Source organism: Sturnus vulgaris, chromosome 2 (assembly GCF_052056855.1).
Source record: "Sturnus vulgaris isolate bStuVul1 chromosome 2, bStuVul1.hap1, whole genome shotgun sequence".
Lineage (NCBI taxonomy): Eukaryota > Metazoa > Chordata > Aves > Passeriformes > Sturnidae > Sturnus > Sturnus vulgaris.
Window position 1 is genome coordinate 118,833,612 of NC_142244.1, and position 25,818 is coordinate 118,859,429.

A 25,818-nucleotide genomic window follows, 5' to 3' on the forward strand; every position below is an offset into this window, starting at 1 on the left:
GCCCCTGGGCCAGGGCAATGCCAGCACCGACAGCCTGGGGACAATGGGCTGGGAGCAGCCCTGGGGACAAGGAGCTGGGCACTGCTGGGGGAAGCTGCACAGGCCCTGGCCACGAGAGCTGGCACTGAAATCCCTGTGCCCTGGGCTGGTCCCACAGTGTGGGCAGCAGGAAAGGGATGGGGATTCTGCCCCTCTGCTGTGCTCAGGTGAGACCTCACCTGCAGATGTGGCCCAGCACAGGGAGGAGCTGGAGCCCCTCGGGAGCCAGGCTGGGACACCTGGGGGTGCTCACCTGGACAGGAGAAGCTGCAGGGAGAGCTCAGAGCCCCTGGCAGGGCCTGAAGGGGCTCCAGGAGAGCTGGAGAGGGACTGGGGACAAGGATGGAGGGACAGCACACAGGGAATGGCTTCAAAGCAGGATTTGATGGGATTTTGGGAATTAGGAATTGTTCCCTGGCAGGGTGGGCAGGGCTGGCACAGGGTGCCCAGAGCAGCTGTGGCTGCCCCTGGATCCCTGGCAGTGCCCAAGGCCAGGCTGGACACTGGGACAGTGGGAGGGCAGGGGTGGCTCTGGGGGGGTTTAAGGTCCCTCCCACAACAGGCACTCTGTGTCTCCATGATTTCCCAGAGGGAGAAGGCAGCAGTGCCCTCAGTGCCCTCAGTGTCAGTGGGGGATCCCCAGGTGAGTGTTTACCTGCTCCAGCTCCTGCTCTGCGTATTTCTGCCGGCTGAGCTCGTTCTCGGTGCCCTCTCGCAGCTCCCTCAGCCGATGAGCCTCCTGCTTGGCAATGCTGATCTCGTCCTGCAGCTTCTTCTCCAGGTGCACCTTCTCCACCTCCACGGATCTGTGCTCCTCCTGTGCCTTCTGCAGCCTGCAATGCACACAGAGCAACAGGGCCACTGCTGGGCTGGCTCTGGGGACAGGGCAGGGGGACAGGGACTAGCCGTGCCCAGCAGATCCAGCCCTGCCCAGCAGATCCTGCCCTGCCCAGCAGATCCTGCCCTGCCCAGCAGATCCAGCTGTGCCCAGCAGATCCAGCTGTGCTCAGCAGATCCTGCCCTGCCCAGCAGATCCAGCTGTGCCCAACAGATCCAGCTGTGCCCAGCAGATCCAGCTGTGCCCAGCAGATCCAGCCCTGCCCAGCAGATCCTGCCCTGCCCAGCAGATCCTGCCGTGCCCAGCAGATCCAGCTCAGCCCAGCAGATCCAGCTGTGTTCAGCAGATCCAGCCCTGCCCAACAGGACCAGGTCATTGTGGTTGTTTTCAGCTGAGCAGGGCAGGGGCACCAGGCAAGGCTGGGGCCATGCACGGGCACCTGGCCAAGCTGCACCAGGGGCACCACGAGAGCCTCAGGTGGTTCCAGGGGTGGCTGCTGCACCTGGCTCGGGGCAGTGGCCGAGGCAGAGACTCCTGAGGTGAGAAGGAACCACCCCCAGCACCGGGAACCAGCAGGTGAGACCACCCCTGCCACTGTGCCAGGCTGCTCCCAGCCCCAGTGCCCAAGCCTGGGCACTGCCAGGGATCCAGGGCACAGCTGCTGGGGCAGCTCACAGTCCAGGAGCTGCCACACAATCCACACTTCCCCAGAACAGACCTGCCCACCCCTTTCAGGATGTGCCAAGCCTTGGGGAGTCACTGAATGGACTGGGAATTGTCAGTGCTGCAGGATGTTCTCCAAGGTGCTCTGAAGTTGAACGAACACTGGGGTTTGCTGTCAGTGTTCTCATGTCTGAGCTGCTCAGCAAATTCCAGCAGCAGTGGCACTGGAGAGGCATCCTGAGCCTCCCAGAGGTCTGCTCAGCACTGAGCTTCCCCCAGGCAGCACAGCAGGGCTCTCCAATCTCTGCAGAGAAATCTGGGAGCAGAACTGCAGCACAGCTTCTCACCAGTCCAGGAGCACGGGGGCTGTCGGGGCTTTTGCTGCTCCTGTGGCAGCTGCAGACCCCAGCTGAGCCCCACTGGGCAAGGATGAGGAAATGAAGGAATATTTCTGGAATATTTCTGGAATATTTCCCCTCCAAGGCCTCCCAAGGTCCCCAGTTCACCTCCCAGGCCCTGAGCTGCTGCTCGGTGCCCTCTGTGGAGGACGAGCCCTGCCGAGTCCCCGTGGTTTTGTGTTTCTTCCTGAGGGGCTTTAGAGCATTAGCTGAACTCCCCAGGAACAGGCACTTGTTTACAGAGTGCCTCTGCCCTCCTGCAGGGCCCAAGGTCGTTCCCCACAGGCACATTCCCAGTTTGGAGCTGGGAGGTGACACCCAGCTGAGCCCTGGACACTGCTGCTGCAGGGGATGGACACGGGGAAGGGGTTCCTGTCTCCTTCCAGATGCTGAAAAAATCCATCCAACTTTCCCTGGGAGTGTTTCCAAGCTGTAACAAACTCCAGACTCCACGAGGAGCTGTGGCTTGGAGCCACAGAGGGGAGTGCACTCCGTGCCAGGGGAAGGTGCCCAGGGTGGCTCCATCCCCTGGGAGCTCCCCAGGGCTCTCTCCCCTCCCAGACTGGGGGACCAGGAGCCTTTCCAGCAACACCCAGGGGCAGCAGGCACCCCTGCAGCTGCAATGGCCTTGCAGGCAATGGGAATGGGGCTGCAGAGCTGGGGGTACAGTGCACAGACCCCCAGACCTGCCCCAGGGCAGCCTGGAGCCTGCACAGGGCCCTCAGCCCAGCCCTGACTGGCCAGGATGAGGACCTGGCACCCAGCTCTGTGTGCACAGAAACGGAGCCATCAGCTCACAGGGCAGCCTAGTTAATGTTTATCCTCCCAAACTCCACTGAAACCTCACAGAAAATCCTTCCAGCCCCAGACTATCCTGCTCTGTCATTTGCTAAATCTGCCCTTAAAATATTCCACTGCCAGAGCACCCATGGGTTTGTCATCACCAGGGCTGAGGTTCCTTCCCTGTCCCAGGAGATCCCTGTGTCCAGAGGGTCTCTTGGGGCACATTCTCCCATCAGGAGCTTTGCTGGAACCACTGCAGGGATTCCTGGGAGTAGAGACCCCATTCCTGAGGCTGTGGGACTGGATCCATATGCCAAAAGCTCAGGTATTCCTATTTAATATCAAAATGATGGAGTTTTTCACTTTCCAAGCAACACCCTTCAACTCAGGTATTGCTCCCCCACACAGCTCCAAGAATTCAAGAGAGGATGTGCAAATCCTCTGAGTGCTCCCACTGATCCAACATGCTTTTTCTCCATCACAGGCCAAGGTGAAATAGCCTGGGGTGACAAATTCCACGGGAGCTGGGCTGGATGAAACCACCTGGGATGATAAATTCCAGAGGAGCTGGGTTGGATGAAACCACCTGGGATGATAAATTCCAGAGGAGCTGGGTTTCAGGGCAGCAGCTGGAGCTCTCTGAGGTGCCTTTGGGCCCAAAGCATCCCCTGGCTGTGTGATGCCTGCACACAGCCTGCTCCAGGAGCCCCAGCAGGAGGAGCCAGAGGCTGCTGCAGCTTTGCCGTCCCTGAGGAAGGAGCTGGTTCTGGTGCGGGGCAGCAGCAGAGCTAAAACAAACATTTCCTGAGACCCAAAGGAACGAGGAGCCTGCAGGAAGAACACGGACAGTGCACCCACCTCTCCTGCAGGTCATGGAGAGACTGCTCAGCCCTGTGGAGCCCCTCCAGGTCCTTCATCATCTTCTTCATGTGCTCCTTGGAGTAGCGGTTCTGGATGTAGGCGAACCAGCAGCCGCCCACGCCGATGACGATGGACACCACCAGCATGAAGTCCTTGAGGTGATTGTGCCGGGTCACTGCAACACAGCACGAACCCAAAATCACACCGGGAAACTGCACACGGCTCTGCCTGCAGCCCTGCGGGACAGCAGGACCCGGGGGGGCTGACAGGGAATTGTGGCACAGGGCTCACCACGGGAAAAGCTGAGCTGTGCCAGTATTAGAGGGAGAAACTGGAAACGTGACAACATTTATGCAATTTGGAGACACAACAACAACAACAACAACTGTAAGAGCTGAAATGAGGGATGGGGGCTTCAGGTGGCTCTTTAAAATGCTGTTCATTGTATCCAAATGATCCAGCAATTTATTTATTATTTTAAATGCTGTTCATTGTATCCAGAGGATGCAGCAATTCCCAGGTAGTGACAAGAGCCCAGCCCACACCTGTCAGCCACAGCTGGGGGTTTGTGTGAAGCCTCTCTAGTTCTGGTTCCAATGCATTCTAGACTTTTCATTGCAGAGCATCTGAATACCTGACAACCAATCAATACCTTCACTATCACCTACAGCCTGTCCTAACTGCTGACATTGCCACATTCATGTTATTATTGCCAATCACAAAAGGTCAGTGTGTCACAGTTTAAGCTGGAAGGTTTTTTTTCAGTTTTCTTGCAATGGAAAATTCTGAGATCTTTTCTCTACTTGCAACATTGGCTTTTTGCTTGGTAAAAACATCTTTTATTTAAGGTGGATTTATCCTTTGCTCTAAGCCATAAAAGCCCCTCCCAACTCACTTTGCTCTTTGCCTTCTCTTACCCAGTCAGACTGGCCCAGCAATTCTGTTCTTCCATATCAAAACCTGCTTTCATTTCTATTCCTTCTTCAAATTCTACACTCAAAGACCTTTCTGTTACACACACACATCTGTGAGACCTTCCTGTCAAATCCTTCTCCTTCCCAACAAACAACAACAAAAGATGAAATTGCAATTCTTCCAGCTCCAATTTGCCTGGCAATAAGTGGTACAGGGGAAACTGCACATAGGAACCCTCCAGAATGGCTGGGATCTCACAGGGCAGCAAGCACAGGTAACTAAGAACAAAATAATAACTTGAAAAAACACTGCTGAGATCCCAGAGCTGGGGCAGCTCAAGTGTCCAAGTGTCAAGCCAGCAAAGTTTCCTTCAGAATCACAACTCAGTGTGGAAACTCCCTTTTCCAAGAATCATTTCAAAAAAAGGTGTTGATGCCTGTGAGAGGATGAAAGTAATTAAGTGGGGGCTCAAGTGCTAAACAAAGCCCAGAACGATGAGTCAAACAGAATTTGTTTCCTGTAACTGAACCAAGTGTGTGCTGGAAAAGCCTCAAGGAAAGAGCAGCTCAGTCCAGTGAGCTGGGACGTGGTGATGCCAACATCCACTGGTTCTGAGCCAAAACCCGGGCAGCTCACACAGCTACAGGGGGACAAGTGCACCGAGGGCCAGGCCCTGGCACAGGGTGCCCAGAGCAGCTGCGGGTCCCGGGCACTGCCAGCGGGGCTGGGAGTCCCCGGGGCAGGGGAGGAGTCCCTGCCACGGCAGGGCTGGGTCACACGGAGCTGAAGCCTCGCCCCAGCCAAGCCCAGCTGTTCCCTGCTCACATCTGTCACACGGGCACAGCTGGGGGACACAGGACGCTCCAGCAGCCCCTCAGGGAGGCACTGCCAAGGGACAAACCCTGCAGGGACAGGGACAGGGACAGGGACAGGGACAGGGCCCAGCACGTGTGCTCCAGCAGTCCCTGAGCACAGCCAGTGGAAATGCAGAATTAAACAAGGTGAGAGCTGGCTGTGCTCCCGGCCCGGATGGATCAGCACAACATCCCCTCGCAGGGAGCACATCCTGCACATCCCTCAGCCCCAATCCCTGCAGCTCCCTGTGCAGAGCAGCTGCTGTGCCCCAGCCAGCCCAGCTCTGCTCTCCTGCCCTGTGCCCATTCCCTGCCAGCCGTGCCCAGCAGCACTGCACACATCCCTCCCTCCTCTTCCTCACTGCCGCACACACGTGGGTGAGGAAACTGAGGGAAACTCAGCTCGGAGGGAAATGCAGAAGCATGGAATGGCAGGATGGGCTGGGAGGGACCCCAAATCCCCCCCAGAGCCACCCCTGCCATGGCAGGGACACCTCCCACTGTCCCAATGTCCAACCTGGCCTTGGGCACTGCCAGGGATCCAGGGGCAGCCACAGCTGCTCTGGGCACCCTGTGCCAGCCCTGCCCACCCTGCCAGGGAACAATTCCTGCCCAAAATCCCACCCAGCCCTGCCCTGTGGCACTGGGAGCCATTCCCCCCTGGCCTGGCACCCCAGAGCAGGGGGCTCCAGCCCTGGGAGCATCCCCATTTGCTCACCTTCATTGTAGATGATTTTTTCTGCTTTCTAATCCCAACCAAACCTCCTGCAGTCCCAGACCTTCCCCCCTTGTTCAACCATTTCACCTTCCTTCAAACACACGGCCCAGGCAGGGCTGCAAACCCAGCAGGACATCGAGTCCTGCAGTGGAGCAGAACAATCAATCTTGATAAAACTGTGCTTGTTCTCCCTCCTTTCCCAAAAAAACTGAAATGAGAAAGGTAGAGGAGTCTGTTCTCTGTGGTGTACGTGGCTTTTCCCGCAGCCTTTGCAGGTGCAGGGTGTGCTCAGGTCTGCCACACGGGAGCAGAACAGGCTGTGCCAGCCCTGCTGGGGCCAGGGACAAATTCAGAGAGATTTAAATCACAATAAACTGCCCAGGAACAATCTGAGTTTAAATCAACCTTTGTTTAAATCACAATAAACTGCCCAGGAACAATCTGAGTTTAAATCAACCTTTGTTTAAATCACAATAAACTGCCCAGGAACAACCTGAGGCTCCACTGTGGGGTCTCTGCCCAGGGCACAGGAGCAGCAGGGAAAGAGCTGAAATTACACAAAATTCTCTCCCAGGTTCAAAAGCAGCAAAGCTGCACCTGCAGAGCCCCTCTGGAGCCAGGCTGGGAGAGCTGGGGGTGCTCCTGGAGAGGGACTGGGGACAAGGATGGAGGGACAGCACACAGGGAATGGCTTCAAAGCAGGATTTGATGGGATTTTGGGAATTAGGAATTGTTCCCTGGATCCCTGGCACTGCCCAAGGCCAGGCTGGACATTGGGACAGTGGGAGGTGTCCCTGCCATGGCAGGGGTGGCTCTGGGGGGGATTTGGGGTCCCTCCCAACCCAACCCACTGTGGGATTCCATATTTCACCTGAAGTTGTGCTACTCTGTGCCAGACGAATCCCTGAGCCACAGGAACAGGAGCCCAAAGGCACAGACACGGGAGGAGTCACCTCGTCTTGTTTAGGTTTTAATTGCACCACGCTCCCCTGCCCTTGGATTAATTACAGAGCTGAAGTGGTCAGACCTGTTTGCTGTAGGAAAAGGCAGGGCTGGAGTGTGGCAGCAGGAACCAGACCTGGAGGGAAGGCAGGAGCCTGCAGATCCTCAGGGAACTGGCCACGGGAACTGGCTGGAACCTCTGCCACGAGCCAGACATCAGCCCTGGAGCCCTGGGCTGGGAAAAGCTTCCCCCAGCAGCAGGACAGCCCCATGTCCCCCTGCTGACACCCCCAGGGCCAGCAGGGTGTCTCTGCATTCAGGAGCCTGCAGGAGGACTGGGGCTCCAGCCAGGGCTGCTTTTATTCAACTTTTACACCTGTGGTGAACAGAGCTTCGAGAGAGGACACAAACCCTTCAAAACCCTTCAAACCCTGCAGCTGTGCAGCACATCCCACTGCCAGCAGACAGCCCAGAGCCCAGCTCCCCTCCAGAGCCACCTCCCCTGGCCGTGGGAAAGGTGTGAAGCAGCCTCTGCAGCCTAAAAGGGCACAGAGTTCTTCCCAAAGCTGCCAATGTTTGGTGCCTCCTGAAAGGTGTTTTGTAATCCTAAAGGAACTGCTTTAGATAAACAACCTCTCCCCATGATGGGAGACAAAGCCATCTAGGTGACCAGAGACCAGCAAATTTAACTGTCTGCAAAGGGATAAATCTCCCCTTCAGCTGCAGGTTTGAAGTGTATTTCCTCTTCTCACACACACCCTGTGTATGCAGTCACAGAACCACGGAATGGTTTGGGCTGGGAGGGACCCTAAAGCCCATCCCACGTCCTGCCATGGCAGGGACACCTCCCAGTGTCCCAGGCTGCTCCAAGACCCCTCCAGCCCAGCCTGAAAAGCTCCCAGGAATGGAAATGAGAGGTGTGTGAGCAGCCCTGGGTGAGGAACAGCCCTGGGTGAGGAACAGCCCTGGCCCAGAGCAGCCCTGGCTGTTCAGCCACGGTTCCCTGCCCACTTTGATCTGTGTGATCTGAGGCAGCAGGGTCAGACTGCAGGGCAGAACAGAACAGCTCCAGCCTGGGGAACACACATCCATCACTCCCTGCCAGCCAGGACAAGCCATTCACGTTGCCATTTACAGCAGCATTTACAGCAGCATTTACAGCAACCCTGCAGCAATTCCAGCCCCAGCACAGCAGTCACTGGGCTGGAGCCTCTGCTGGAGGAGCTCAGCCAGGAGCAGCCCTGGCCAGGCCACCCAGTCACCAAGAGGCTTCATGTCCAACAGAGGCAATAAATAAAACTGTGCCTGGACAAAATGAGGCTTTTCAGTAACTGTGAGCAGAAATGGCTGATTGTACAAGCCAGGCTTGGGATTCCCTTCCCATGGCCCTGCCAAGCCTCTCACTGTGGTTCTCACTGTGGTTCTCTCTGTGCAGGCAGCTTCCCCAGCACTGGGTGGCAATGGGAGAGGCCAGCCATGCCCCAGCCATGAGCACTGGGACCCCAAAATCCCCATAGTGATCCCCCAGCATGGGGGATTCAGCAGGAATAGGGGGACTGCACCCCTCTGCAGCCACAGCCCAGGGGAAAGCCATGGCAGAGGAGACAAAAGCACCTTTCACAGGGAGCAGACAGAGCCAGAGGGAAGGGATGCAAAGGGAGACACACATCAGAGAGCCTGAGATCCTGATAAAGCATCAAAGGAGCCCAGGGCCTCACTGCAGCCACCCTAAACTGCTCCCCATGCAGCCTGCTGCCCCTTCCCTCCTCCAGAGGTGAGCAATTCCCAGCCTGAGCCCCCAGCAGAGCCTCGGGACATGACACTGGAGCCCCAGGAAAGCCCAGGACACCATGACAGAAATCCAGGAATCAGTGACAGAGCTCCGGGACACAGTGACAGAGCTCCAGGACTGGCAGCAGCTTCCTTGGGCTGGGCAGGATCGCTGCCCCCCAGCACCTCAGCCCACCATGAGCAGCACAGAAGGGCAGCAGGTTTTACCCTGAGCATGCAGGAGATCCCAAAAGGACAGTGGGAGATCCCAAAAGGACAGTGGGAGATCCCAAAAGGACAGTGGGAGATCCCAGCAAGACAGAGAGATCCCAGCTGCACCTCTGGGAGCAGCCCTGGAGGTGGGAATGACAAACCAGGAGATGGGAATGGCAGCCCAGGATGCTCCAGGAGCCAGAGCTGCTCCCATAAATGCAGGAACACCCTGTCCCTGCTCCAGGGGAGCTGTGCTGGGATGGCTCCCCTGGCTGAGGCTGCTCTGAGCAGTCTGGCTCACCCAGGCCTGGCTCTGGTGCCCAACCCGAGCATTCACAGACCCCCATAGCCAGGACTGGTGGCCTTGGCGGCCTTGGCCAGGGCTGGAGGTGGCACTGGGGTACTCACAGAGAGGGGGCCCGAAGAGCACCGTGTCCAGAGCCTTGAGCTGCAGCTTCTGCCGGTGGCTGCGGTCGGTCATCTTGAGCACCGTGCCCATCATGGTGGCATTGTTCACTGCCAGCCTGCACAACGGGACAGCAGTGAGCCTGGGCATGGCCACTGGGACCACAACACACCCTGCTACCAGCACAGACCCCTCCCTGCTGCCGGGTCTGAGCCTCGGCGTCCCCAGGACACTTTGCAGCAGCATTGCTAGGACTGGGAGAGAGCAGGAAAAGCCAGGCCTAATTCATTAACCTGACAGCATGAGGGAGTGACTTCCCATCAAAACTCAGCTTTTGGTGTCCCACCAATCATTAATAACTGTTTTTTAACCAAATCTCCACTGGCTTTACATCCTGTGTCACAGACCATAAAGCACAGGTCTCCCTTGGAAGGAATGTGGACACACTCTGTGCTGCCTCAAAACCATCCTCATTTTGCCCCCAGTTCATTCCTCCTTCCCACTCAGTTTAAAAACCCCTTTTCCAGCAGCAGGAATCTTTATCCTTAAAGCTGCACTGAGGTTTTTCAAACTCCTTACAAGTTCAGGCTCCCAGCCAGTGTTTGTCCTACATGGAACCATGGACTGGGTTGGGTTGGAGGGACCCCAAATCCCCCCCAGAGCCACCCCTGCCATGGCAGGGACACCTCCCACTGTCCCAGTGTCCAACCTGGCCTTGGGCACTGCCAGGGATCCAGGGGCAGCCACAGCTGCTCTGGGCACCCTGTGCCAGCCCTGCCCACCCTGCCAGGGAACAATTCCTGCCCAAAATCGAACCCAAATTTCCCCTTTTCACTCCCAACTGGAGCAGAACAGCAATCAGTGCCCGTGCCAAGGAACCTCAGGTGATGAGAGGAGGCCCTGGACCCTTCCCTGCACACATCCCACGGGGACACTGCTGGCACTGACCCGGGCCTGGCACTGGGCACTGACCCGGGCCTGGCACTGACCCGGGCCTGGCACTGACCTGGGCATGGCGTGGCCGCTCAGCTGCAGTTTCCTGAAGGTCTCCTCGTACTGGGGCAGCTCCACGTAGGAGATGAGCCACTGCACCACCTCCTCCACGGTCCAGTTGTACACTGAGGAGAGCAGAACAGGCACACAGCTCATCCTGGGCACACGGGCACCAGGGAGCCACAGCTTTGGGCTGCCAGGGACCCCAAATCCCCCCCAGAGCCAGCCCTGCCATGGCAGGGACACCTCCCACTGTCCCAGTGTCCAACCTGGCCTTGGGCACTGCCAGGGATCCAGGGGCAGCCACAGCTGCTCTGGGCACCCTGTGCCAGCCCTGCCCACCCAATCTCCCATGCTGTGGCACTGGGACACTCCAGGCAGTCCTGCAGGATCTCATTCTCCCCATCCAGGGACTGTTTTTGCCCAGACTCCAGAACTGCTGAGGTTCTGCAGCCCCTGAGCCCCACAGAGCCCACAGTGTGGGAAGAGCTGCCTGCAGCTTTCCCTGTGCCAGCACAGCCCTGCCAGGGCTGCCTTTCCCCCGTGCTCCCACAATGAAAACATGCAATGAGGCCATCAGATAGAGGAGCAGCCTGGCAGGGCCAACACCCAAAGGCCTGGCATGTGACAGCTGGCATCACCTGGATTTCCATCAGCCAGGTGATCCTGCTGCCTCCACACTCCCAACAGGGAATGTTCATCCTCACCTCATGCCCAGAGCCCTGGAATTCTGAGGGCAGCTCCAAAAACCTCAGCCCCTGCTCCAAATCCATGGACAGTGTGCCCAGAGCTGCCCCTGGATCCCTGGCAGTGCCCAAGGCCAGGCTGGACATTGGGACAGTGGGAGGTGTCCCTGCCATGGCAGGGCTGGCTCTGAGGGGGATTTGGGGTCCCTCCAACCCAAACCAGTGTGGGATTCTGGGATTCCCTCTGAGCTTTGACTAAGAAAAGCACATCGTGAGTGATGCCAGAAAAAAACGAGAGGAAGCAGCTTGAGGAAGGATCTGTGGGAGGAGGTGGAGCAGGTGCTGCAGCCCAGGTGAACCAGGTGAACTTTGCCTCTTCACCTCCTCCCCTGGGCATCTGTGGATTATTCTTGGAGCTGTCATGCAGCTCCAGGGCCATAAATGAGGAAACCTTGGCAAAGCTTTGTCGCTTTGCTGTGCTGTGCTTAGGGCAGTGCTCTGAAGGCAAAGACAATCCCAGAATCCCAGACTGGTTTGGGCTGGAGGGACCTCAGAGCCCACCCAGAGCCACCCCTGCCATGGCAGGGACACCTCCCACTGTCCCAGGCTGCTCCAGCCCCGTCCAGCCCGGCCTGGGACACTGCAGAGGGTTTAACTGGACACAGGGGCTTTGTTACACTTTAATTTTAATTGATCACCTCTGTCCCTGCCGTGCTGCAATGCCACCACCGGCAGGGCTCAGGAGCACCAGGAACATCCTCCCAGGCTGCAGGGAGCCCCACACCTGCCACGGGGAGCTGGGGGAGGAGGGACAGGAGGGGTGGGGGAGCTGGGGGACACAAGCAAGCTCAGAGCTGACTGAGCTGAGGAAGCTGAGGGAGCTGAGGAAGTGAGAAAGATGAGGGAGATGAGGAAGCTGAGGGAGCTGGAGCTCAGAGAAATGAGCTGAGAGAGATGAGAGATCTGGAAGAGATGAGGGAGAGGAAGGATGTGGTGGAGATAAGAGGGCTCAGAGAGCTCATTGAGCTGATGAAGATGAGGGAGCAGAGAAAGATGAGGGAAATGAGGAAGCTGAGAAGTTCACAGAGCTGAGGGAGATGGAGCTCAGAGAAATGAGAGAGATGAAGGATCTGGTAGAGATGAGTGAGATCAGAGATGGAGCTCAGAGAGCTGATTGAGCTGATGAAGCTGAGGGAGATGATGAAGCTGAGGGAGATGGAGCTCAGAGAAATGAGATGAGGGATCTGGGAGAGATGAGATGAAGGATGTGGCAGAGGTAAGAGAGCTCAGAGAGCTCATTGAGCTGATGAAGTTGATGAAGCTGAGGGAGCAGAGGGAGCTCAGGGAGCAGAAGCAGAGCCCAGAGCTGAGCGAGGACAGCAAGGCTCCAAAGGAAGGTGCCATTCCCATGGAGGCTGGCACGGTGACACAGCTGCAGGGTGGCACAGACGGGGCCACCATCCTGCCCTGGCAGCAGGGAGCTCCTACAGCTCCTGGGGGACACCTGTGGGGGTGGCACAAGCACAATGTCAACCATGCCAGGAGTGGGAGAAGCCACAGCCCTGCACGGTGACATCACCAGTGCTGTGCCACAGGGCATGAGGCCACATGCCCAGCAGTGCCAGCCCTGGGCTCCTCCAGGGCCCTGGCTGCTCTCAGTGCCACACCCAGAGGTGCCAATTTTGGGAGAAGTCCCTGAGAGCCAAGCTGGGGCGTGCACAAGCACCAGGATGAGCAGGAGCCTGCCCTGCATCCTCATCCTCATCCCCAGGGCTGGCTGGCACCACTCCCATGGCTTTGGCAGAGCCAGCACCTCAGAGGGCATCACAACCTTTATCTCCTGTGATAATTACAGGGTAGGATTTATTTACCTTCCACCCAGGTACAGGGTGCCCAGGAACAGCAGCAGTGGAAGGCAGGGAAAGCAATGGCTTGGAAACAACTGCAAGAGGCCCAGTGGGATGGCAGTGCCCCTCAGTGCTGCTGTCCACACCCACAGCAAGGAGCACACCTTGCCCCAGTCCCATGACTTTAGATCAGACTCCAAAACTGGGCTTCAGATTTCCCTGGCAGTGCTCCCTGCCTGGACACTGGGACAGTGGGAGCCACGGCAGGGGTGGCTCTGGGGGGGATTTGGGGTCCCTCCATCCCAAACTCTCTGTGATTCCAGGACATCAGACACCCTTCAGGAACCAGTCACTGATTCTAGGAGCAGGGACTGAATCCAGCCCTGGGACAGCCCCTGTGCCAGGGCAGCTCTGCCAAGGAGCTGGCAGGAGCTGTGTGTGCCAGGGCAGGGACAGAGCCAAGCAGCTCAGTCACTGAGGGGCCTGGAGGGCATTGGGGGATGTTCTCCCCCAGCCCTCCATGACTTCTCCCCTTTCCCCGGTGACAGCAAACACTGCAGCCACGTGTGAGCTGCTGGCATGGGATAAATGATTCCCACACCAGGCACTCCTTGGCCACAGCAGGGACTCAGAGCCACGGAATCACAGGGTCCCTGAGGCTGGAAAACCCCTCTGAGCCCACAGAGTCCAACCACCCCCAGCACTGCCCATGGCCCCAAGTGCCACATCCACAGGGCTGTGAAATCCCCCCTGGCTGTGACCCCTGCCCTGCCTGGGCAGTTGTGCCAATCCAAAGGGATGGGGGCAGGAATTTTCAACACATCCCTGTCCATGCCTGGAAGAGAGTCTGGTCTGGGATACACAGCTCTGGAATCATCCCACAGACATCACTGAGTGGTTTGGGCACTGCCAGGGACCCCAAATCCCCCCCAGTGCCCCCCTGCCATGGCAGGGACACCTCCCACTGTCCCAGTGTCCAGCCTGGCCTTGGGCACTGCCAGGGATCCAGGGGCAGCCACAGCTGCTCTGGGCACCCTGTGCCAGCCCTGCCCACCCTGCCAGGGAACAATTCCTGCCCAAAATCCCATCCAGCCCTGCCCTCTGGCACTGGGAGCCATTCCCTGTGTGCTGTCCCTCCATCCTTGTCCTCAGTCCCTCTCCAGCTCTCCTGGAGCTTCTCCCCTCCTGCACAGCCCCTCTGCAAATCCTGCACCTCAGTGTCCCCCCAGAGCTGCTGGAATGGGAGGCACTGCTGCACTCCCTGCAGCTGCACCCACAGCTCTGCAAACACAGAGCACATCCCACCCACAGGAATCCAGGGGCTAAGACAGGAAAGTCAAATACAAACACGACACAAGTGAGAAAGTGAAATTTCTATGGCTGATGAACTGATCAGAAGACAAATATCCAGTGTTTCAAGGAATGGATGCAGACAGAACTCCTCTCTTAGAGATGAGGAGCACTGGAAAAATGGATGAATAATTTCTGTGCAATTCTGTGTGAAAGCACTGGGGAAGCATTTGCCAATCTCACAAGTTTGTTCCAAGATTCCCAGGGCTCAGGAAGTTTCTCACCAGAGGCTGAACCCCCTGGGTGCTGGGATGAGTAACAGCATTTTGGAACAGCTCAAAGTTATTTCTGCATGGACTGGACTTAAGACACTTCCTGGATTTTATTCTCCCTTCTTTAAACTGTGAAGGAGCTTTCCAGGTTCAAAAACTTTCTCCTAAGGAAAGCTCCCAAGCAGCTCTACTGAATATTTAGGATTTTCTCACCCCATTAAATTCCATCTGAAGCTGGGTGTTGGAAGGGGAGCCTGGGGTTGGACAGCATTTGGTTTTATTTAACACACATTTCTGGGGCAGAGGAACAAAACAAACTCTGATGCTTTGCTGCCCATGCTGAGGATTTGAGCATGAACAGTTTGGAAATTCCAACCCTGAGGAAATCCTGGGAATCCACACCCCAAAAGGGGAAAAGCAGCACATTGCCCTGAGAGCTGCACACCCTGCCCAGGGCACCTGAAACCCAAACTCTTGGGAAAGGATTTTTCTTGGCTTTTTGCCCTTTTTTTACCTTCTGATGTTTTCCAGGCCTTCCAGAGATCCTCCACACTGATGAGTTTGTCTTCTCCATGGAAAGTGCTGTGCTTCACTGCTGGGTCATGGTAATTCAAGTCTTCCCTCAAGAACTAGGACAGGAATTAACAGCAGGATTAGGCTTTGGTTCATCTTTTAGGGAGATGAGGAGCATTGAAAAAAAACAATAGTAATAATTTTGATGGGAAAGTCATAATAAATCCGAATAAATAAAAAATATAAATATAATAGATATATTAGATATATAAAACACACACATCTACCTTTTATACAGATATAAATATATTCCCTGAATATTTCTGTTCCTGGGAAGACCAGCCAGGAAATATTCAATAAGTAAATATGTTAAATATTAATACAGAGAAGGGATAATTAGAACCTTGGGTCTTGGGATTCCAGACTTTTCTTTGAATTATAGTATCACCAAAAATTCACCTAAGTGGCACAATGGAACCAGCTTGATGTCAATGGTGTAAGAACCCAAAAATTATTCCTGGATTTGATCTACACCTTCAAATCCAAGCTGGAAGAAATGCCATGGGCAGGAGAAAATGGGAGAACTGGTTAGAATGAGTGTTTTTAGCAGGTAGAACTGATGGAAAATGGGAGAACTGGTTAAAGTGAGTGGTTCCCCAGGGGCTGTGGCCATCCCTGGCTGGAGGGGCCGTGGGTGACCCAGCAGGAACGTGGCAATGTCCCCAATGTCACCGGCCCTGCTCCAGCTCCCAGGCCCAGCTGCTGCTCTGTAAATTTAGCTCAGGGAGCACAGAAAGGAAAAGTGATCCCTGAGCTTCCCCTGGGCTCTGCAGGGCCACAACAAACAGCAGGGACTGAGCAGAGGGGAGGGACAGAGCTGGGCTGGGGTGATCCCATAAATGAGCAGGGACAGGATTGGGGGGTGATCCCATAAATGAGCAGGGACAGGATTGGGGATGATCCCATAAATGAGCAGGGACAGGATTGGGGGTGATCCCATAAATGAGCAGGGACAGGACTGGGGGTGATCCCATAAATGAGCAGGGACAGGATTGGGAAGTGATCCCATAAATGAGCAGGGACAGGATTGGGGGTGATCCCATAAATGAGCAGGGACAGGACTGGGGGTGATCCCATAAATGAGCAGGGACAGGACTGGGGGTGATCCCATAAATGAGCAGGGACAGGATTGGGGGTGATCCTGATCCCATAAATGAGCAGGGACAGGGGCAGGATGATCCCATAAATGAGCAGGGACAGGATTGGGGGATGATCCCATAATTGAGCAGGGACAGGATTGGGGGGTGATCCCATAAATGAGCAGGGACAGGGGCAGGATGGGGCTGGGGGAGCTGGGCTGAGCCCACCAAAGCCCAGAGAGACTTCAGAACACATTTTCCACCAATACCTCCTGGGGAAAGGACAAAATCCTGGAATCCCAGACTGGTTCAGGTTGGGAAGGACCCTAAAGCCCCCTCAGTGCCACCCCTGCCATGCACCTTCCACCATCCCAGATATTCCAAACCCCAGGCACAAGAAAACCTGTGCAGAGTATTGATCTACTTGCAAACTACTAAAAACACTTCCAAGGGTTAAAGATCCCACTGATCCCAGGCTGGAGACACCCAAAGCTCCAAGCCCTGCACAGAGGGTACACCAGACCATCTCCAAAATCCCACAGGACCATCTCCAAAATCCCACTGGACCATCTCCAAAATCCCACAGGACCATCTCCAAAATCCCACTGGACCAGCCCAGCTCCTCCAGACCCATCCTGCCCGCTGTCCCTGCTCATTTATGGGATCACCCCCAGCCCCAGGCTGATTCATCAGCCAGGCTGTGAATCCACAAGGACTGAAGGCAAATGAGTCAATCCCAAAGACAAACCCTGGTCAAACCAGCCAAAAACCCCGGGACCAGAGGCACTGCTGCAAAGCCCAGCATGAGCTGGGATCACAGTGGGAACACTCAGCCTGGGAATGCTGGGCTTGGTGCCCTGGGACACCAAGAGCACAGGGAAAGGAGCTGGAGCTGCTGCAGAGAGCCCAGAGGAGCCCTGGAGTGTCCCAGGGCTGGAGCCCCTCTGGAGCCAGGCTGGGACACCTGGGGGTGCTCACCTGGACAGGAGAAGCTGCAGGGAGAGCTCAGAGCCCCTGGCAGGGCCTGAAGGGGCTCCAGGAGAGCTGGAGAGGGACTGGGGACAAACCTGCTGGCTGAAGGCACACTCAGAAATGAGCAGATCCACAAAATGGGATTTTCTGGAGGGTTTTTATTCCACAGAATCCCCTGATTTGGAAGTCCTGTCCAAGTCCTGGCTCTGCACAGCCCCAACAATCCCACTCTGTGCCTGACAGTGTTGCCCAAACTCTCCTTGAACTCTGTTTTGTGGTTTTTTGTATCTGCAGAAACTCCAGCTACCGAAGTGATTTTTCAAGCCTTCCCATGCCTCCCACAAGCCTGGCTCTGTGCCACCCTCCCTGCCAAGCCCCAGCTCGTGCTGTGCCAGGAGCTCTCTGTGCTCCCCAGCTCCTCCAAACCCTCCAGTGTCCAAGGGCAGGGCTCAGGGCTGGCAGCAGCACAAGCCTCGTTTCCTGAGGAAAGCAGCCTGGCAGCATCCCAGAGCCCTGGCACCAGGAACCCACATCCCAAACAGGCAGAGCTGCCCTGGCTGTGAGCACGGAATACACGGGAACAGAGCCCTAATTAGAAGATATCCCCATCAGTTCTTTCACTTTAATCGAGGCCACTGATGTCAGCTGAAACTTCATTGAAAATTCACCTCCCAGCAGGAAAACTGCAAGGGTGATTTATGGACACAGTGAAGCTGTGAGACAAAACTCCACCCATCATTTATTTTAAAAATATCAAAGTCTGTGTGTCCCCTTCTGCCCAGGCAGGGGTTTCAGTCCAAACAAAATACTCCCATCACTTGCCCTCAAAGGGTAGGGGCCAAAATAATAAATGAAAATATAAAGCTCTCAACCAAGCAGGGAAATGGCCATCCCTGGAAGTGCTCCAGTCCAGGCTGGGCCAGGCTTGGAGCAAGCTGGGATAATGGAAGGTGTCTGTGCCCATGGCAGCTGGTGGAAATGGATGAGGTTTGAAGTCCCTCCCAGCCCAGACCTGGAACCCCGTAAAAGGTTTCAATCTGAGCCTCCTGCATTCTTCCCAATAATCCCCCAGCAGCTGTCCCAGCACAGCCCAGTTAAACCTGACTGCAGGGTCCATGTGGGGGACACTGATAACCTTGACAGGGAGAAAGGACCCAGCAGGAGCTGGCTCAGAGAGGAAATGTCTGGAATTCCTCATTAGGGGCTCCAGAGCTCACGGACAGGTGAGCTCAGTGCAACTTCATAGAAGAGGTAAAGCAGCAGGGACAGGGAATCACTGAGGCTGGAAAAGACTTCCAGAAATCACTGAGTCCAGCTGTAAATAAAACACCCAAGTGCCCCTGGGCCAGGGCAATGCCAGCACCGACAGCCTGGGGACAATGGGCTGGGAGCAGCCCTGGGGACAAGGAGCTGGGCACTGCTGGGGGAAGCTGCACAGGCCCTGGCCACGAGAGCTGGCACTGAAATCCCTGTGCCCTGGGCTGGTCCCACAGTGTGGGCAGCAGGAAAGGGATGGGGATTCTGCCCCACTCAGGCTGCACAGCCCTTTCCAGGAGGAATTTTCCCAATATCCAACCTGAACTTCTCCTGGTCCAATGGAGGCCGTTCCCTCTCCTCCTGTCCCTGCTCCTGGAGCAGCAGGGCACTGATTCTGCAGCCTCTCAGAAAACCCCTTGAGTTCCTCCCAGCCTGGCAGTGTCTGTGCCAGGGCTCTGAGCTCACACTCCCTGCACAGCTTTGAACCAGGGGGCAAGATTTGCTCAGAGATATAAAAGTGCCAGTTCTGCCCAGCCCTAAGGACACGAGGCTCATTCCTCATGGAATGCCAGGGAGCAGCAGACTGGGCTGAGCTGGGACAGGCTGAGCTGCAGCTCCAGCCACTCAGTGCAGGCAAGGGCCTCCAGGGAAACACCTCATGTGCTGCAGGAAATGCAACTGGAAGCTTTGCAGTTGTTTCCATTACTCAGTCAAGTGGGATTGAGGCAGGAGGAACAGCCCTGCAAGCTGGGAACAGCCACCCAAAACCAGAGAACAGGCACCCAAAACCAGGGAACAGCCACCCAAAACCAGGGAACAGCCACCCAGGACCAGGGAACAGCCACCCAAAACCAGGGAACAGCCACCCAAACCCAGGGAACAGCCACCCAGGACCAGGGAACAGCCACCCAGGACCAGGGAACAGCCACCCAGAACCAGGGATCAACCACCCAGAACCAGGGAACAGCCACCCAGAACCAGGGAACAGCCACCCAGGACCAGCAGCTCCTGGCACAGGGGCCTGTGCTGTGTCCCTGGGGACTGTCACCACTCCTGAGGGACATTGTGATGGCTGGATTTGGAACAGCCCCTGGATCCCTGGCAGTGCCCAAGGCCAGGCTGGACATTGGGACAGTGGGAGGTGTCCCTCTGGGTGGATTTAAGGTCTCTTCCAGTCCAAACCAGTCTGGGATTCTGTGAGCTGGGACTGCAGAGCCACCTGTGAGTGGCAGCAGATCCCTGCACCCACTGCCTCCTCTCAGCTCCCAACACTCTGACTTTGCTGTTTTGCTGCCAGCTCTCCCTAGAAGACAGAATTCCTCACCTCCAGCAGCACCCACCACAACTGAGGCACCACCACAAGCAAAGCAGGCTCCTTCCCAGCAGACTCTTATTTCCATCCATGCTTGTCTAAACAAAGAACAACAACTTCCTTTCTCTTCAGCTCTTTATCAGCTAAAATGTCCAAGGCTGACACAACAAAAAGCTGCTCCTGTTTTAGCAGTGAGCACACACGGACTGAAACCCTTTCAGCTGGCTGCTGGGAGAATGCAGGAAACATCAACTCATGGAATGGTTTGGCTTGGGAGGGACATTAAAGCTCATTTAATTCCACCCCTGCCACGGCAGGGACACCTCCCACTATCCCAGGCTGCTCCAAGCCTCATCCAAGCTGGCCTTGGGCACTGCCAGGGATGGGGCAGCCACTGCTGCTGTGGACAATGAAGGGGCCACAAGCCCCCAGCAGTGAGGGGAAGCCCAAGCAGCACTGCTGACACCTGAGACACCTCTTGGATCATCTCATGCTGGGAAGGACGAGAATTTAACAGAGGAGCTGTGCAGATGTACAGAAGGTTCCATAGGAATTAAAGTTTTGATATGGAAGAACAGAATTGCTGGGCCAGTCTGACTGGGGAACGAGAAGGCAAAGAGCAAAGTGAGTTGGGAGGGGCTTTTATGGCTTAGAGCAAAGGATAAACCCACCTCAAACAAAAGATGTTTTTACCAAACAAAAGGATTTTCACGGGCAAACAAGAAAGCCAATGCTGCAAGTGGAGAAAAGATCTCAGAAATCTCCACAGCAGAACAATCCCAAAGTTTACCATGTGACCACTAACTGCAAAGATTGGCTGTCCCTGACATAATGTGGTGATTTCAGCAGTTTGGATGGGCTGTGTGTCCATGGAAAAGGTGCTGGGTGTGATGCTGATTGGCAGCCATGGATTCAGATGCTCTGCAATGAAAAGTTCCCAATGCACTGTAACCAGAGCTAGAGGGGCTCCAGGACACAGGGCTTGGCCACAGCCAGCAGCTCTGGGCTCCCCCAGCACCCCCAACTGCTGGCACCTGGGCTGTGCCACAAACAGCATTTTCAGAGCTGCCTGAAGCCTCTGTCTCTCTGTCAGGGTGACTCGAGGCTGCTCTGTGCCGAGGAGGAGGCCCCAGGGCCAGCCCCAGCCCCAGGGCCAGCCCCAGCCCCAGCCCACGCTGACCTCGTCACTCTCCTCCACGTCCACGTTGCCGTTGGCGTCGTCGTCCATCTGCTTGTGGATGTTGCGCACGGCCTCGAAGCTCAGCTGCTCGTCCTCGTCGTGGCACAGAGCCTGGTCAATGCGGCAGAACTCTGCTGGGGACACAGCACGTCAGGGACACCGGGACACCAGGGACACCCGGGGAACAGCAGGGACACCCGGGGAACAGCAGGGACACCCGGGGACCCTCAAGGAACAGCAAGGACACCCAGAGAACAGCAGAGACCCTCAGGGAGCAGCAGGGACACCCAGGGACACTCAGGACACCCGGGGAACAGCAGGGACACCCCAGGGACATCCAGGGCACAGCAGGGACACCCAGGGAATAGCAGTAATCCCCTCAGGGTGTCCCTGGGAGCTGTAGCAGGCTGGGGCAGCAGCAGTGCCCAGGGCAGGGCTGCTCCTCTCACCCCCATCCCTCCCCATCACCACCAGGATCCCAGTTCCCCCAGCAGGGTCTGGCCCCAGTTCCCCCAGCAGGGTCTGGCCCCAGTTCCCCCAGCAGGGTCTGGTTCCTGCCCCAGTTCCCCCAGCAGGTTCTGGCTCCTGCCCCAGTTCCCCCAGCAGGTTCTGGCCCCTGCCCCAGTTCCCCCAGCAGGCTCTGGCCCCAGCTCCAGTGTCCCCTGGAGCTGTTGGCACCGTGTGCAGCCGGGTGTCAGGGGAGGAAGAGCTGTGTGTTTATAAGACACGTTTATAAAACACCCTTCCCTCCTTCCTGACTATGGGACGGGCTCCTCTGGCTGCTTTTCCTCATTTTCCACTTTCCAAGACCAACAGGTCACGTTTTGCTGCGTGCCCGAGCCCAGAGGGGGCTGGCCCAGTGCATGGCACTGCCAGGTGGTGACACCAGAGCCAGGGATGGGCAATCCTGAGGGACCTGGGCAGGCTGAGAGCTGGGACTGTGCCAAGGCAAGGTGCTGCACGGGCCGGGAGAGCTGGGGGGGTTCACCGGGACAGGAGACACCTGAGAGCCCCTGCCAGGGCATAAAGGGGAGCTGGAGAGGGGCTGGGGACAAAGGATGGAGGGACAGGACACGGGGAATGGCTCCCACTGACAAGGTGACCTGGACAGGGATGGAGGCAGGGCTGGTGTCCTGCTGCTTCCCAAAGCCCAGGAAGTTTATTCCCTGCCATGCCATATTGCACATGTCTGTCCCTGTGCCAGAGCTGTGAACTGGTGACCAAACCAGTGACTGCACTGGGAACCTTCCCCAGGCCTCCCTGCTCCCCCAGGCGCTCCTGGCCAGCTGGACAATGGACACTGGGACCACATGGACCTGGAATAACACTGGATGTCCTGAGGATGATCTGGAGGGATTTGGGGTCCTCCCCTCCCCTGCAGGAGTTTTCTCTTGACTCAGAACTTTGGGCTGGGCCTTTCCCAGCTCCTCCGAGGAGCAGAGAGCAGGGACACGAGCAGGGACACGAGATGCTCTCTGTGTTTATGCTGCCCTTGGACCCAGAAAGGAAGGAAAAATGAAGCCAGGCTAAAAGATATTTCCCAAAATATTCCATGGTTATCTTGTTCCGAGCCTGTGCTTGTTGTTGCAGGGGAGAACGTGGCAACGCTGTAGCAAAGTTTGGATTATGGGAAGGGAAGGTCGTGTTATTGTAAAAGTGGGTTTATTCAGATTAACCCCCTCCTGACCACGGAGCTCCTGAGCCCTGGGGCTCAACCAGGGATGAGTATGGCAGCGATGAAGGACTGGGGGAGCCAAGCATTGAGGGGATCCCAGCCAGAGTTCTGCCACCCCAAGGACAACCCCTGGGGGTTTCCAGCACTAATGGAACGAATGGAGACTGACTGAGAGCAGCAGCAATAAAACAAAGCTTTCAACCACCTACACCATCAAGAGCAATCAAACCAAACCCAGGCAGGAATGTGGTGCTTTCATCAAGACCAGAAAGAGCCTGAGCGTGGGGATTTGATCAGCACACGACCCTGAGCTGATGGCAGAACGCTCCCCACATTTCGGCAGCCAGGATGGGCTATTCATCGCCCTCCCTGTCATCCCCGAGGGCTGCAGCTGCAGGAAAACCCAAATGAAGGAACAAAGACCAGCCCCAGGCACTTTGCATAAGCCTGGTGGAAGATTAAGCCTAAAGATCACAGCACAGAATCATCCTTTGGGTGGGAAGGGACCTAAAGCTCCTCCACACCTTCCCCTGTCCCGGGCTGCTCCCAGCCCTGGCATCTGCACTCAGGCTATTCCAACACACCTTCAGCCAACACAAACCTCAAAATGAGTGCGAAATTCGCTTTGTTTTAGTAAATCTCCTTCTCCAGAACGCCCAGCCCTGGTTTTTGCTCCAGCAGCTTCCCCAGGAGACACTTGCTGCCTGGTCCCCACCAGGGCTGGGACTCCTGGAGTCCTGAGGAACAAAACCGGGAACCTCCTGGCTCCATCCCGCTGTTCTGTGGCTCCGGGCCTGTTCTTTGTTTTCATCTTTATCTCCCCACTATCAGCCCAATGGGGTGCAGAACAAAGAGTCCCCTGTTCTTCCCCAGGGGTGTCCCTGATGAGCCATTAACCTGGGCACATCAGCATGGGCCGGGCTCAGTTCCTCCTGCAGGATTTCCATCCCTCCTGCAGGATTTCCATCCCTCCTGCCCATCCCTCCTGCAGGATTTCCATCCCTCCTGCCCATCCCTCCTGCAGCATTTCCATCCCTCCTGGGCTCCCATCCATCCCTCCCCCCCATCTCCAACCCGGGGTCCTGCTGCCACCCCAGTGGTGTCACCACCCTGAGATCAGCACAGGGCACTGAGATCAGCACAGGGCACCCTGAGATCAGCACAGGGCACCCTGAGATCAGCACAGGGCACTGAGATCAGCACAGGGCACTGAGATCAGCACAGGGCACCCTGAGATCAGCACAGGACACCCAGAGATCAGCACAGGGCACACTGAGATCAGCACAGGACACCCAGAGATCAGCACAGGGCACCCTGAGATCAGCACAGGGCACACTGAGATCAGCACAGGGCACTGAGATCAGCACAGGGCACTGAGATCAGCACAGGGCACCCAGAGATCAGCACAGGGCACCCAGAGATCAGCACAGGGCACCCAGAGATCAGCACAGGGCACACTGAGATCAGCACAGGGCACCCAGAGATCAGCACAGGGCACTGAGATCAGCACAGGGCACTGAGATCAGCACAGGGCACTGAGATCAGCACAGGGCACACTGAGATCAGCACAGGGCACTGAGATCAGCACAGGACACACTGAGATCAGCACAGGGGGCACTGAGATCAGCACAGGGCACAGAGATCAGCACAGGGCACACTGAGATCAGCACAGGGCACCCTGAGATCAGCACAGGGCACCCAGAGATCAGCACAGGGCACAGAGATCAGCACAGGGCACCCTGAGATCAGCACAGGGCACCCTGAGATCAGCACAGGGCACTGAGATCAGCACAGGGCACTGAGATCAGCACAGGGCACCCTGAGATCAGCACAGGGCACTGAGATCAGCACAGGGCACTGACCCCGAGTGCTGAAGCACAGCTGGAATTTCACTGAGTCACTGGCCCTTGGCCACCATCGAGCCCAACTGTTCCCAGCACTGCCAAGGCCACCACTCACCATGTCCCCAAGTGCCACAACATTTTCCATTAAGGAATTCTCCCCAGTACCCAACCTGAACCTCCCTGTGCAGTCTGAAGCCATTTTCAGCTCCCAGGGAAGGCAGTTTGGGGTGGTTTTATACCAGATGACAAAGATGTGTCTCATGGTGGCACAACTTGCCCAGAGGAGCTGTGCAGCTCCAGCCATGGAGAACCCAAACCTCAACAGGACATGGCCTGGAGCAGCAGCTCTGCCTGAGCAGGGCTGGACAGGACAATCTCCTGAAACATCACTTCACTCTAAACCTTCCCTTTCTCATGGGAGATCCTCTCTAAGGAGCATTTTGTTTGTTTAATTTCCCTTGATTTCCTTCTGCAAGGTCCCATTATCTCCAATAATGGGGCTCAGCCCCTGCAGCTCTGAGCTCTGCAGCAGCAAACAGCAGCTTAATTATTACAATTGTCATTTACATAACTGCCTTTTATAAACACCGGGAGGGCAGCCAAGGAAAAAAGCCCTATATTTGGGGAAAATGAACTGTTTACATATTTCAGCCGTGTAAACAAGGGCTGGGTGAACTTCCGTGCTCAGGGCTCCTCCATGGAACTCTGGCTTTCGATGAAAAAATGCCAAGGACGACGGCAGGAATGTTAACGAAGGCATTAAACTGTGAGGGATGCAGAGATTTCCATTCCCCCCGAGGGCTGAGGAGTGCCAAGGGGAACTCTGACAGCTCCGAGGCTGCAGAGCAGCAGCACAGGGAGCAGGACAAAGGGCTCAGGATCCATCCTGCCTTCCCAGCTCCGAGCCCCAAACCTGAGAGCCTGACGGAGCCCTGAGCTCTGCAGCCATTGCCACCGGCAGGGAAGCACTCGGGGTTTTTATACTTTGAGCTGACACTGTGCAGCTTGGTCACTACAGGCAGGACAGGACTGTCACACTGCAGCTCTAACCCACCACACTCAGCCACAAGCACGTGGGAAATTCACAGAGAAATCCTTTCTTTCCTCTTAAAAAAAAAAATGATTTATCAAACAGAATTGGGATTTTAGCACATGCCTATTTTCCTATTCCTTTTAACCTACTTTCCCTGGCAGACTCCTTCCCTGGGAGGTGCAGAGCCAGGGCACCAAGTCTTGTTCAGGGCAAGCAGAAACCCAGAGGGCAGGGCTGGATGGGATTTTGGGAATTAGGAATTGTTCCCTGGCAGGGTGGGCAGGGCTGGATGGGATTTTGGGAATTAGGAATTGTTCCCTGGCAGGGTGGGCAGGGCTGGCACAGGGTGCCCAGAGCAGCTGTGGCTGCCCCTGGATCCCGGGAATATTCAATTCCATGGCAGGG

General features: G+C 56.3%; 1 protein-coding gene across 9 annotated transcripts in view; it reads right to left on the reverse strand.

Annotated features, from left to right (window-relative positions):
• The window catches only part of STIM1 (stromal interaction molecule 1), a 69,396-nt gene that overhangs the window by 24,172 nt on the left and 19,406 nt on the right, over positions 1-25,818 (reverse strand). For 7 of the 9 annotated variants that reach the window (XM_088160556.1, XM_088160558.1, XM_088160559.1 and 4 more), the window contains exons 2-7: positions 20,862-20,995; positions 15,003-15,117; positions 10,407-10,518; positions 9,403-9,518; positions 3,580-3,757; positions 695-872 (exon numbers count right to left, since the gene is read on the reverse strand). In XM_088160556.1, the coding sequence (XP_088016682.1) occupies positions 695-872; positions 3,580-3,757; positions 9,403-9,518; positions 10,407-10,518; positions 15,003-15,117; positions 20,862-20,995 (833 nt within the window). The remainder of the gene's footprint in view (positions 1-694; positions 873-3,579; positions 3,758-9,402; positions 9,519-10,406; positions 10,519-15,002; positions 15,118-20,861; positions 20,996-25,818) is intronic. The other 2 variants (XM_088160557.1, XM_088160562.1) reach the window with 1 other exon arrangement.